Source organism: Lactuca saligna, chromosome 8 (genome assembly GCF_052625555.1).
Source record: "Lactuca saligna cultivar CGN05327 chromosome 8, ASM5262555v1, whole genome shotgun sequence".
NCBI classification, from domain to species: domain Eukaryota; kingdom Viridiplantae; phylum Streptophyta; class Magnoliopsida; order Asterales; family Asteraceae; genus Lactuca; species Lactuca saligna.
Window position 1 is genome coordinate 119,461,562 of NC_136424.1, and position 13,769 is coordinate 119,475,330.

The 13,769-nt window shown below is 33.3% G+C and overlaps 2 protein-coding genes across 2 annotated transcripts; both read right to left on the reverse strand.

Annotated features, from left to right (window-relative positions):
* Nucleotides 1-238: 238 nt before the first annotated feature.
* On the reverse strand, nt 239-3,136 carry LOC145012065 (3-hydroxyisobutyryl-CoA hydrolase-like protein 3, mitochondrial). The gene is made up of 10 exons (XM_078970835.1): nt 2,762-3,136; nt 2,088-2,189; nt 1,956-2,008; nt 1,737-1,871; nt 1,542-1,638; nt 1,332-1,461; nt 1,077-1,255; nt 871-998; nt 677-778; nt 239-602 (listed from the first exon to the last, which is right to left on the reverse strand). Exons 1-10 carry the CDS (start codon nt 3,003-3,005, stop codon nt 501-503), a joined length of 1,272 nt encoding a protein of 423 aa, XP_078826961.1. The 5' UTR covers nt 3,006-3,136; the 3' UTR covers nt 239-500.
* Nucleotides 3,137-10,671: 7,535 nt separating this feature from the next.
* Nucleotides 10,672-13,106, reverse strand: LOC145011478 (alpha/beta-Hydrolases superfamily protein). The gene is made up of 2 exons (XM_078970210.1): nt 12,584-13,106; nt 10,672-11,398 (listed from the first exon to the last, which is right to left on the reverse strand). The coding sequence occupies exons 1-2, from the start codon at nt 12,970-12,972 to the stop codon at nt 10,951-10,953; spliced, it is 837 nt and encodes a 278-aa protein (XP_078826336.1). The 5' UTR covers nt 12,973-13,106; the 3' UTR covers nt 10,672-10,950.
* Between the last annotated feature and the right edge of the window lie 663 nt (nt 13,107-13,769).

The window sequence follows — 13,769 nt, forward strand, 5'->3', positions numbered from 1 at the left end:
TATAACTAATGAATTTGTTTTTTTATTTATTTAAATGATTTGTTAGTTTTTTATATTCTCCATAAAATCATTCACACTTTCTTTGGATCTAAAGTTTCATTGATTTTCGTATAAGACTTGAAATAGAACAGTGCTTCCTCTTTCTGAATGTTAAGATACACCTTATGAGTGCTGTATGTGGTTTGTGTATGTTTTGTGGTGAATGTATGAGTTTATTAGGTAGAAAAGCAATAGCAACTATAGACGACACACACAATTTCATTCACACTTACTTGAAAACCCTTGCTTCACTCCAAAGCAACAACTATGAAGCAAGTTCCTTCCGGACCATGCGAAGCATGGGTTCTTTTCTAGTTCTAAATAAAAAGAGTCATTTGTTGCACTTTCTAACGTTTTTATTTAAACAAAAATAAAAAGACTATCATTGGATTTTATCATTTTAACACCCCCTTTATTTTTAACAAACCATCTACAACAATGTGATTCACTAAATCGACGATTTAAACATCCAGCTCATCCACCCCTGAATCCAATGGTTTAAATATCGCTTCCACCTCACTCAATTTAACTTCATCTAGACTTGATGGAGTCCACCTAGGATTCTATAAATATACAAAAAAAAAAAAAAAAACGTCAATTATACACTAACATGTAACTCATACTATAATCAAAATACCTGATCTTTATCCACCAGTAACGCTCGAACCCCTTCAGCAAAATCATTTCGAAGTGAAGCCCTTAGTGCAATGCGATATTCGGTTTTCATTACTCCATTTAACTAAATACAAACAATTACCAAATAAAAAATAACATTACCATTATTGTTATTATTATTATTAAATTAAAATGATACTCAGTTCAAAAACTAACGTCTGATAATTCATTCTTCTTGTTTCTGAAAGCAGAGGCAACTCTTGAGAAATGCATTTGTGTCAAACAAAGAGAAAACGGAGCACCTTTTTTAAGCCCCAAAAGAGCATCTTTTGCCCACTCTGCAACTACTCATTAAACCAAGGAGATTAAACTTAATACAATGGTGGAAATTTATATTCTACTTATTATTATTATTTATTTACCTATAAGATCATCATTTTTCTGATTCTTTTCTAGATGTTCAATTATTTCTTTAACTGATTTATTTGCACCAAATGTTGAAACTATATGTGGTAAAAGCAACTTCAACCGAGGCTCTGACTCAGGATCCCTACTATACTTTCCCAATATTTCTTCAACTTCAATATACGCATCCTTACAACTGTATAATAATTAATAAATTAATTAACAAACTTTCCAAAAATAGATTAAAGACTACAACACTGTAACAGACATACAAGTTACTTGACAAGAGAGTCTCCTTCAGTGAGCTCAAATTTTCAGATTGAAGAAAGTGAGTTCCAAGACCAGTATACAAAGCATCAGCTGGTGTAGACACCCTGTTTCCAGTCATACCAAGATAAACACCTGCCGGAAAACAAATGTTAGAAGGGTAGTTTTGTCTTTTCACTTTCTACTTATTATTATTATTATTGTTACATACATACCAACTGATCCTTCTCCTGGACCTTTAGCTGCTATATAAGCAAACCCCACATCTGGGAACAATCCGATTCCATTTTCTGGCATTGCAAGAACAGTTCTCTTGTAGAAAAGAAAAAAAAAAAGTAATAAATGTATGATTTAGAGTTTTAAAGTTTTTAATTTAAATATTTAATGTTTATATGTTGAGTTGAGTTTACTTCTGTTATGATTCTGTAGTGGCCATGACCAGATAGGCCAATTCCAAACCCCATTGTTATGCCATCCATGAAGCTTATGTATGGCTTCTTGTATCCAGAGATTTTGCAAATAAGAGAGTATTCAGCAGTGAACACCTGAGATTTAAACATAATCAAGATAAATGTTGATAACAAAGTTTAGAAAAGATTTGAAAAAGAATCTTGACAACAAAACATGACCTCAATAATATCTGAGAGTTGTTTTTTGGTTGAAATTTGCTTCACATCACCACCTGTAGGTAGAGTAATAAACATGGATATGTTAATGTGTTTGTGTTGTGAAAAGACGTAAATATCCTTTTTATTTGTTACCTGCTGAGAAGCCACGGGGTGAGCTTCCCTCAACCAGGACACATTTGACTTTTGGGTTGACTTCCCATTCTTCAAGAAAACTTCTGTACTTCAAATCCATATCTGTATTCAGTAGAAAAATGTGGTGTTATATGTCAGTGGAATTAGAAATCATTCATATGTGAATTTCTATTAGAACATAAAGGGTAGCAAGTTCATCATAACTATACAACCAATATAGCTTTTTACATATATATGAATTTCTGTTAGTATGTTGTCTGTGTAAAGAAATACAATCATAAAACTAACTCCTAAATATCAGAGTTCAACATATCATATATCGATCTAAAACTAGAAGATATGTAATGATCTCTCAATTATATCAGCATTAATGCAAAACTAACTCCTAAATCAGGGCTTCACATCAAATGCATCCGATTTCAAGCTTACTAAACCTAAGCTCCAAATACGAAGAGAGCCAGAGAGGTCGTAGGTCATGTATCAGGCTGTTCTTCCACAAATAGAAGACAGTACACCTTTCGAAGGTCTATATGAATCTGAATCAAACATAGATTTTACCTAATTTTTATTCCTGCTTTAGACCATTGTTGCGACAAAAGAGTCATTTTTACAATATCGAGTATATTCACTAAGTCAAAATCAGTCTGGATATTAAAGAGAGTCAATAATGTAACCTAAATTCATGGCATTGAGAGCTTTTGGGCGATCGAGAGTGAGAACTGCGACGCCGTTCGGAAACAACTTTCCCTTGACAAAGTCGTCGGCAGTGGCACTGGCCATGGCCGTGAACTTCCTTAGAGAGATAAAGCGATCGGAGTTGTAGAGGGGTATTTTGCGATCAACTTTGGGCAAAATAGAAGTAAATGATGATGATGATGATTTGATTAGGAGCTGAGAAACTGCGATCAGAATTCGCATTTTCTTCAGGTAAAGAGAGTGACAGATTCGAGCAGCCTCTTCCCCGTCGGGTAAAAATTAAATGGAGTTTTATTTATGACAAAATTGCAAAAATGTCCGGTCGTAAACAATGTGTATTTTTGGTTCAAAATTTTTGGTTCAAAAAAGTTTGGTGCCTTATAAGATATCTTGCGTAGGTTTGATCCCTATAAATTTTTGTTTGGTTTTAATCCGTATCCAACATAAAATAACAAATATGCCCTTAATATATATATATATATATATATATATATATATATATATATATATATATATATATATATATATATATATATATATATATATATATATTATTTTCATTAAAAATAAAAGAAAACATACCTCCCCCCTCTCTCTCTCACTCTCTCTCCTACATTACACATATTTCTCTTTCCCATTTTAGAAAAATAAAACATCACCATAACCACCACCGGTCAACCTTGAAGAGATGTCACCATTCTTGCTAGACCAACCGTCGTCTCTACTGGAATTCGACTCACATGTGGCAACTCAGATTTGGACTTCAATGCTCACCTCACTAACATCGTCATTTTCACCGGTTCTCTTAAAGATCTTGATGATTTTCATATCTTGTTTGCAGATCTGACCGAGTGAGACTTTATCACTAGCACATATCTAAAAAAAAATCATCCAATCTAGTCTTCAACCAGACGACATGCTCGATTTTTCCAGCATTTGAACGTTTGGCGTCCGGTGTTCAAATATGCAGATCGACAATTTTGAAGAACATATTGGTGGCGTCTGATGGTTTATTGCGATGTTTGGTGATTTCTGGAGTAAGAATCTCTAGATCGAGAGCTTTAGAGTATAGATATATACAATATAATTGTTTTTAGAATAAGTGTTTATTCGGAGATGAAGGTGACAGAAGTAATCTAGGTGGAGACGGAACTGGTTGAAGGTGGTGGTGGCGGACGGTGATGGCATTTAGTGGTAATAATAGAAGACGATGGTGATGGTGGCTGATTTTACTTTCCATTGCTGAAGGTTTGTACTTGAGTGTTTGTGTATGTTTGTGTTTTCTTGTGTATCAATATGTATGTTTAATTTGAAGAATAAAATCAGAAAATCTAATGTGTGTGTATGTGTCCATGAAGATGCTTATGATCCTGACTATATGTTTTTGTGTTCCTAAATATGTTCTTAAGAGAAACTAATATGAGTGTGTGTGTGAGAGAGAGAGAGAAAGAGATATGTGAGTATTTTTTAAATTTTAATTAATTAAAAATATTAATATAAATATAAAAAATTTAAATAAAACAAATATAAATGGTATAATAGCCTTTTCAAGTTGAGAGAGACCAAAATCACAAAAAAAGGATCTTAAATCGGACCACTAATACACTTCCAAACTTTTTTGGATTAAAATTACATATTTTTGACAATCATACGGACCATTTTTATAATTTTGTCTTTATTTTTTCTTTCTAAAAGTAATTTTTTTTATATAATATGATTCTCAATTATTTTTATTTTATTAAATTTTAAATTTTTATATTGTATACGGGTAACAATATTTTTCAATAATATTTTTTTTATATTTTATTATATATATATATATATATATATATATATATATATATATATATATATATATATATATATATACTCTCTCTATTTTAACTTTTGATCTGCAATATTAGAAATTAAAAATTCGTAATTGCTGTATGATATTTTGATCGGTTTCATTTTTATAATTATATTGATAATGTTCTTCGACAATATAATAGTAGTATTTATTTTTAATTTTGAAATGTTATAATATATTGATGTTGTTTAATTGTGATGTATAGATGACAATGTAACAATGATGGGAAAAACATCTACCTGTAGCAAAAGTATCTTTATATTCGGTTACGACTTACGACGCACACACCTACAGGAGAATTGAAACATCCTTAGCACTAAAAAGGGAAGACTTCTAAAATAAGGGAAAACCATGTATCTAAACTCTATTGACTACAAGATCTCTCATGTTAGCAAAGGTCTTGTAAATGACTGAACATGAACAACTACATCACACTAACCACAATTATAAATACAATCGTCGAACATATAAAAGGGGTGATGTTGTTCACAAGTAAAAAACACTGTGGATCAAGATATTGTAAAATTAGTTAACTAAATGGTAATAATAGATGGCGAGTGAGTGGAGATAAGTAAGACAAAAAGGTGCGAAGGCAATCTCCTATGGTGACGGTGATGTTGTTGGATTAGTGTCTAAGTCTGTAACTATATTTGGTAAATATTTGATCCGGTTGTGCATGTTCCTTTTAGTTTGCCTTCACCAAAACAACTTAACAGTGTGATTTATGAATAGAGAGGTTAATATGGTTTATTAATATATTATATGAATAATATATTAAAGGAGAAATCATATGGTTTAATTAATATTAGACAAGAATTAATTAAAAATTAATTATGTGGGTAAAAGACATTAATTAAATAAAGGGGATTTAAACTGTCATATGTATGAAAGTTGAGTATTAGGTTGAGGAGCCTCTTGAACTAGGCATGGACGAAATTATGGATGTTTCCATCCTAATTTCGGCCATAAGGGCTTTATTCCAGAAGCTTCCTTGGATTGGTTAAGGCCTAAGTTGTCCATTAGGGTTTAGACTGAAACCTTAGTAGCACCAGTATAAATAAGACCCTATGGCTTCCAATTTTCGGCCACCTGAACCCTAAGAGCCTTCATAGCCGAAATTATGCCTCTCCACTCTCTCTGATATCATCCTCTTGCTTATGTGGTGTTTGTAAGCCATTAGAGTAGTGGCATTTGTGACTCTAAGCTCCAAGACAAGAAGATTCAAGCCATTGTTCAAGAGGTAATCATCTAGATCTGTTTTCTTATGTTAAATTCGAAATATGTATGCTAGATCTAGGGTTTGTAAGTCTTTGATGAATTGCATGTACAATAGAGAAACCTAGATCCAAGCTTTAGGGTTTTCATGAGCACATAGGATTTATTTAGTGTAAAACCCATCAGATGCTTCTTCCATTACTTCTTTCTCCGTTTCTAATCTTTCGGGGGAGGCAACGAGATCTGAAATATGGAAACTTTGCAATAAGATTGGATGTCTTGCAGACGTTTTTGTTGCATGAAACAAGGATATATTTGGATGTTTCTTTGTCTTTGTCAAATTTTGAAGGGTCTAGTTAGTGGTTTGGCCTAGGCTTTCATTGTAATAGGTTCTTTTGAGTTTGTATGCAGTTTTGGTAGTTTGGTTGTTAGTTTACGACCATGATGTGAGTTTACGACCGTAAGTTGTTTACGACCGTAAACCCAGTGTCGGCCCAGGTCCACTATATATAGAGGTCATGTAGGTCATTTGTGGTTGTTGATGCCACTAGAGTTCACGATCACAGAGCAAGTTGTACCAGACATCTTTATTTAATATAAGCGCGTGCAAGCTTGTTCCAATTATGTTTCTACTCTATTTCTCATTCCATTGATTGTGTGATTTCATGATCATTGGTAAAGATCCATTTTCAGGACCTTACAAGTGGTATTAGAGCGGAACTGGTGTCAAAGAGTCATTCAATCGAAAATTTTCAGCCGTTTGAACTCATCTTCGTTAGTGTTCGAGATTAGGGTTTGGTGTTTTCATTGCAAAGGGGGTCAAATCTGCATCAAGCTTGCGTTTACTGCGATTTTTGGGAGTTTACTACCAAAGGATTATGACCGTAAACCCTGTTTACGACCGTAAACTCAAGCAAATTCAATAGGCGTAAAGTGTGTTCTTGAACTGTAATCAATGCTTCTTAAATAACCGTAAACTGCATAACCGTAAACACCCCAACCGTAAACACCCGACCGTAAACATAGTTTACGACCGTAAATACATTGATCGTAAACTCAAATTTTGACAATTTTTATTTTTCTAATTTTTAAGTTTTAAAAATCAGAATAAATGGATTCTCAAATGCAAACACTTTCTAGAAGACCGGGTGAAAAAGGGGTTTTCCTTTAATGAAGACCGTTGAGTTTGTTATCAAGCATTATCCATACGTAATAGATCCCAAGATTGGTCATCCACTTCAGGTGGTGATGTGGCTTGCAACCAATCAGGTTAAACAAATCCCTGTTCAAAGTTATCCAGATGAATCCCTAAGCTCCATGCTTTACTGGGTTTTCAACGAGAATACAGCGTCTGCTGTTATCAAACTTAAAGATGGATGCATCCGTCTTTATGATCGAAGGGATTTGTTCCAGTTCAGGAAGTAGGACATTCATCATCTGAGTCATCATCAAATAAAAGTTTCCGAGGAGATTTTTGAGCAAGCAGCGAAGGAGTACACTTCCATGGTTGCCGAGATCATCAATAAACGTATGTGGAAATGAGCAATGGGGCAGGCAGATGTGATGGTGGTCGACAAATATTAAATTCGAGCTAGCACCAAACCAAGGGGGTGATTGAAGGGTCTAGTTAGTGGTTTGGTCTAGGCTTTCATTGTAGTAGGTTCTTTTGAGTCTGTATGTAGTTTTGGTAGTTTGGTTGTTAGTTTACGGCCATGATGTGAGTTTACGGTCGTAAGCTGTTTACGGCCATAAACCCAGAGTCGGCCCAAGTCCACTATATATAGAGGTCATGTAGGTCATTTGTGGTTGTTAATGCCCCCAGAGTTCACGGTCACAGAGCAAGTTGTACCAGACGTCTTTATTCAATATTAGCGTGTGCAAGCTTGTTCCAATTCTGTTTCTACTCTGTTTCTCATTCCATTGATTGTGTGATTGCTTGATCATTGGTAAAGATCCATTTTCAGGACCTTACAAATTTGAAAAGGTGGAGAGTCCTAAGGAGATTGAGGAAAGATTATCAAAGCTTAAGTGTAAAGGAAGACTATTGTATGTGAATCTTGCTAAGCATCGCATGCAGGTAAATCAGAGGATCTCATCCTTTCCTAAGGCCCCTTTGCATAGACCGTTCTCCCATGCCACTAGGGATTCCAGGTCGTTCGCTAATGTTGTTAGGGGAGTGAAGGATGTTGTTGTTCCATCTTCTGCGATTTCTTTGTCCTGTATCCAGGAATTGAAAGATTGGGCTGGAAAAGATTCATTGGGCTGGAAAAGACTGACCATTGCCCACGCTAAACAACGTTTACCAGTTACTCAGTCAAGACGAGCAACAAAAGAAAATTGGATCATCTCAAAACTCCATGGGAGAAGCAACTGCCTTTTACACCAATAATAAAACAAACTTAAGGACTGCCACAAAAAGAAACTCTTCAAGCATAATTAAGAAAGAACAAAGAAACAAAAGTGGAAGAAATGATGACAAATGGTGTTCACACTGCCAGAAAACTAGACACGTGATTAAAGGGTGTTTTGAATTGGTTTTCTATCCTTATTGGTGGTCAAATAAACCAAATACATCCAAAAATCAATCTAGTAAACCTCGACAATAACAACCTTGGGTCTCCACTGTTAGTGGGGGTATTTCAGATCAGTCTCCAACCCTTACTAAAGAAGATTACGAGAAGCTACTCTAACTATTGAAAGCAACAAAATAAAGTGAGTAAAGGACCAATCTTGTGGAAAATATGACTGGTAAGATTGAAAGTCATGATAATTAGATCATAGACTTGGGTGCCGATGACCATATAACCTATCTCACGTAGTGGTCAAAATACATGAGGAAGAATAATACTTCTGTCACTATACCTAATTGACAATTGGTGATAGTTGAAGAAATTGGTGACATACAAATATCAAAAGATTTTAAATTGAAAAATGTAATGTGCCAGATTTTAATTGCAATTTTATTTATGTTATCAAAATAACTCGTGATTTTGGTTGCTCTTTAATCTTGTTACCTGATTTATGTAACATACAGGACTAACATTTGAAAACTAGATTGGGATGGATAAGCGGCATGATGGACTCTACTACTTTGAACTAGTTGAAGAAAAGAAAGTGGTAATGATGGTTCTAAGAAAGTATGACATTTGGCATAGAAGACTTGGACCGACTTCAGAGGGAGTACTTCGTAAAATACAACAATTAGGAAACGTAGGTACTTGCAATCAATTTTTTGATTCTTGTATTCGAGCAAAACAAAGTAAACTCCCTTTCCAATAAGCTTTTCGAAAACAATAGAGTGTTTTCATTTAATACATGTTGATATATGGGGTAAATACAAACATGCTTCTCTTGATGGTGCCCATTATTTCTTGCCTATCGTTGATGATTATAGTCGTGGTGTATTAATATACTTGATAAAAACAAATTTGATGCTGCCCTATTATTAGTTTCTTTTTATAACATGATTGCAATGCAATTTGAAAAGAACATTAGAAGAATAAGAACAAATAATGGATTAGAGTTCAAATCTAGATTCATGCTTTAATTCAATAAAGATAACAGGATATTGTTGGAAACTTCATGTCCTTGCACAGCCGAACAAAATGAGGTAGTAGAAAAGAAACATAGCCACCTGTTGAAGATGGGAAGGGTATTACGTTTTCAAGCTTCACTTCCCATATAATTTTAGGGTGATTGCGTATTGATGGCAACATACATCATAAACAAGTTACTAACTGTAGTCCTTGGAAACAAAACACCACCTGAAATTCTTCTTAAAAGGTTACCCATGTATGAACACTTACGTGTTTTTGGTTGCTTAGAGTATGCACACAATATATTAGGAAAACATGACAAGTTTGATGAAAGAGGGAGACCCTGCATTTTCCTTGGATATCCTATATAACATTTTCAGTAAATCAACTTAGTCAACTCCTAAGTAACCCTCGAAAGTATCACTTCGAGCAGCACACATAGTACTTCGTTATTGAAAACCACACCAAGTAAATGTTTATTTCTTCCCTCGTCTGGACCCTTAGATCTTATTGCTTATTGTGATGCTAGCTGGTTAAGTTGCCTTACAATTAGAAGATCTTGTACGCGATATTTCATTAGTCTTGGATGATCCCCAGTTTTACGGAGAACAAAAAAGCAAACGGCTGTATCGAGAAATTCAGCTGAAACGTAGTATAGGTCCATGGCGAGCATCGTGTGTGAGGTTTTGTGGTTGAGATGGCTTCTCCAATATTTAGCTACTGGACAAAAGGGTCCTACACCTCTTATGTGTGACAATGAAGCTGCTAGACATATTGCAGTCAATCCTATTTATCACGAACGGACAAAGCATGTTGAAATGAACCGTTAACTTGTGCATGAAAGAGCTCATAGTGGGGAAATAAAGACTGTTGTTGTCAGAACACAATTGCAAACTGCAGTCATTTTTAGCAAAGCTTTCGGAACAGATAGATTCAAATTTCTACATAGCAAGTTGGGTGTTCGTGATCTACACAATCCAACTTGAGAGGGAATATTAAGATTCAAGATAATTGTTATCTTTAGCTTAAGAGGGAATATTGAGATTCAAGATAATCGTTATCTTCTAGTTATTTATCCTTTTCCTAGTATTTATTGTAATATTTGATTGTATTTAGGGTTCTTGTTAGACTTCTAGTTAAATACCTCTCTTTATTCGTTTTCTTTGAATAATAGATGAGAAAAACATTTTTCTATTCCATATTGTATACATATTAGCATATTTATGAAATACCAAATTAATCGAAACATCAATCATGGACAAAAGCTACACTTGATAGAACAAGAACAAAATTCAAACAGTAGCTACAACACATCTATCATATAATTAATTTTACAAATTGTATTCGTTGACTGACAAAAGTCAACAAATTCAATTCAAACAGTGCCATAGCCACAAGAACATCTTACCATATCTACTCACAAACCAACCACCAACACACATTCATTGCATACTAGTATTTTCAAACGGGTAATGCCCAAAACTAGAAACAAAATAATAATACCCCTAGAAGAAAAGGTAAAAGTACTAAAACACCCTTATCCTGGATCCAAATCTTCGTCAAACTATCAAAGGTTATAAGATAAGCAAACATTCATCAATCTATCAATGATTTCAAGAAGCTTAAGAGGGGCAGTGAGTTGAGGAAAATGTCCCACAGTATCAATCATCTCAACACTTGATTCTCCCTTGATCATCTTCTTCATGTACTCAACAACTGATAATGGAACAACAATGTCGTTTGTTGTTTGGACTATGGTGCATGGGATTACAACCTTTTCAAGAATGTCACAATGGTCCGATAAGAATACAGTTTTAGCTGTGGAAAGACCAATATCAGGTTTCATTCTTTTCAAACATTGTTCAAAACTGGTAACAGATTCAGAGTCATTCTTATCGATAACAAGTGAAGGAAAGATGGATGCCCATCCATCGTAGTTTGACTCTATACTTGAGAATAGTTGTTCAATGTCTTTGATATCAAATCCACCCTCATAGCTTTCTGAATTTACATACCTAAATAAACATAAAATTAACTGAATTTAATATATATAAATATATAAAACTTTCTTTTTTGTTTATTAATTATTAAGTCGATGTCTAAGTAAAAAAATGCATCGTGACCATGGCGTGAAACACGTAGAACAAACAATTAATGCTTTGAATTGTAATCAGGATTGTCACGCTATCTAAAATAATATCTTAAAATATTAACAGCTGACATATCCGATAAATTAATATTTCTTACGTAAACAAAAAAGGTCTGTATTGTAAAGGAATTTGTGATATTATTAAATCTAAACATTTATATATATTATAATTATGAATACAAAATCGATATTAAATATGGCACTATTGACATGTTTAACTAAGTTATCTTTTGTCAATACATAATAATTGAAGTGGTCGCAACTTAGGTTTTTGCTGTTTGGTCTCTTTCTATTTCATTTTAAAACTTTTTCGATAAGACCAAAGTGTTGTCTATTCAATGCGCAAGATACTACAATCTAATGCATGCTGACTTTGACAACTCCAACGTCCTCACTTTATCTTTTCACATTTAATATTGTAATTATTGTGACTCTGGTCATTGGAAATCTTTTTACAACATCAGAAATTATATCTTTTTGTACAGTACAAATAACGATCAAATTTCGTTTTCTCGTTAAATTTCCATGCATATCCATGTCTCCGTAAAGTCAAAGGGAAACTTTTTCAAATGGTTTAATTACTAACAATATATATATATATATATATATATATATATATATATATATATATATATATATATATATGTGTGTGTGTGTGTATTGTGAAATGGAAGCGGTTTTTTTAAGATTAGTTTCGTAATTTGAAAAACAGAACCAATTTTAAGAGCCGAAATGAAAATTACACTTTTTTAATGAAAATAAGTAACCCAAAAAAAAAAAAAAAATCCAACTATCTGAAACCAAAAACGAAAATACAAATTCAAATGGTTTTCTTTTTAATTTAAAATTAAACTGAAATGGTTTGGTTTTGTTTTTAGTTAGACCAAAATCAATCCGTAGAGTTTGCTTCACACTCGGGTCATCTTAACTAACCAAGTCTTTTCACCTAACGAGATTCTGCTCAATTTAACATATTTTATACTTCGTTAATAAAATGATTTCCCAAAAACTGATACACAAAATTATTTGTAATTTTGTAATATGGAGATACCTTGGAGATGATCCAATAAGGAAGAGCCTTTTGAAGAGATGAGGCTTTTTTATGGAAGCAATGCATCCGATCATGCCAGACATGGAGTGGCCGACAAACACCGTCGAATCTAAGTTGAGCTCTTCAAGAAGGGAGGTGAGGTCATCAGAAAAAGCATCATAACAGCAGTATTTGGCAGGATCAAAGAGGGTGTTTGGATCTTTAATGGCGCCGGAGAAACTCCAGTCGAAAACAACAACTTGGTATGTCTGAGTCAGTCCAGGAAGAACCTTGTCCCAAACAGACTGGTCTCCGCCATAGCCGTGAGCTAGAACCAGAGTTTCTTTACCTGAACCTATGATTCTTGCATTCATAGCGCTTGATAGGGTTTTCTCTAGCTTGATCGCCATGGCTAACCGTCTGACTGTGTTCTTATGTGTGTGAGAGAGAGTCTGTGTGTGTTTGAGAGAGAGATAGTCCTGTGTTTTCGGGTGTGTTCCTGGATGCGTTGGTAGATTATATAGGAAACAAACTGCTTGAAATAATGTAGAAGATGTTGAATTTAATAGCTTTTGTGGAAATATATATATATATATATATATATATATATATATATATATATATATATATATATATAAAAAGAAACCAATACAAAGTGTCAGAATTTAAAACGATAATGATAAAAAAAATGATTATAAACTTTACAATTAACATACATATATTAGATCAGTTAAATAGATAATTATTATTAATTAATAAACCAATCCAAAGCTTCGGAATTTAAATCGATCAATGACAAAAAAAAAAAAAATGGTTATAGACTTTACAATGAACGTAAATGTATCGAATTATAACAAACTCATTTTTTTTAGTTTAATTTTTTTTGGCCATGTTTTTTATCGGAAAAAAAACCGAATATACCGTTGTTCATGATTTTCCGTTCAGATTCTATAGAAATCAATATTGATATGTAAAATATAAACTTTTTTTTTTTCAAAAAAACCAATTTTTTTTTTGTGAAAAGTTGAACTCTATTTTTTATCAAAAAAATATATTAAATTTTATATTCTTGTTACTCTCAAACATAGATTTATATTAATGTTTAAAACAATCAAATTTTCAACTCGGATTCACATTATAAATCTGCTCAGATGCATATTGTGAATCTGCTCGGATTCATCGTGTGAATAATAGTGAGTCAGATTCA

Coding starts and splice junctions, on each gene's coding strand:
- LOC145012065 (XM_078970835.1), bottom strand. CDS start 3,005: ATGCGAATTCTGATCGCAGTTTCTCAGCTCCTAATCAAATCATCATCA. Junction 2,009..2,087: donor ACCCCGTGGCTTCTCAGCAG/GTAACAAATAAA, acceptor CTCTACCTACAG/GTGGTGATGTGAAGCAAATT. Junction 999..1,076: donor GAAAAATGATGATCTTATAG/GTAAATAAATAA, acceptor TTTAATGAGTAG/TTGCAGAGTGGGCAAAAGAT.
- LOC145011478 (XM_078970210.1), bottom strand. CDS start 12,972: ATGGCGATCAAGCTAGAGAAAACCCTATCAAGCGCTATGAATGCAAGA. Junction 11,399..12,583: donor CTTATTGGATCATCTCCAAG/GTATCTCCATAT, acceptor ATGTTTATTTAG/GTATGTAAATTCAGAAAGCT.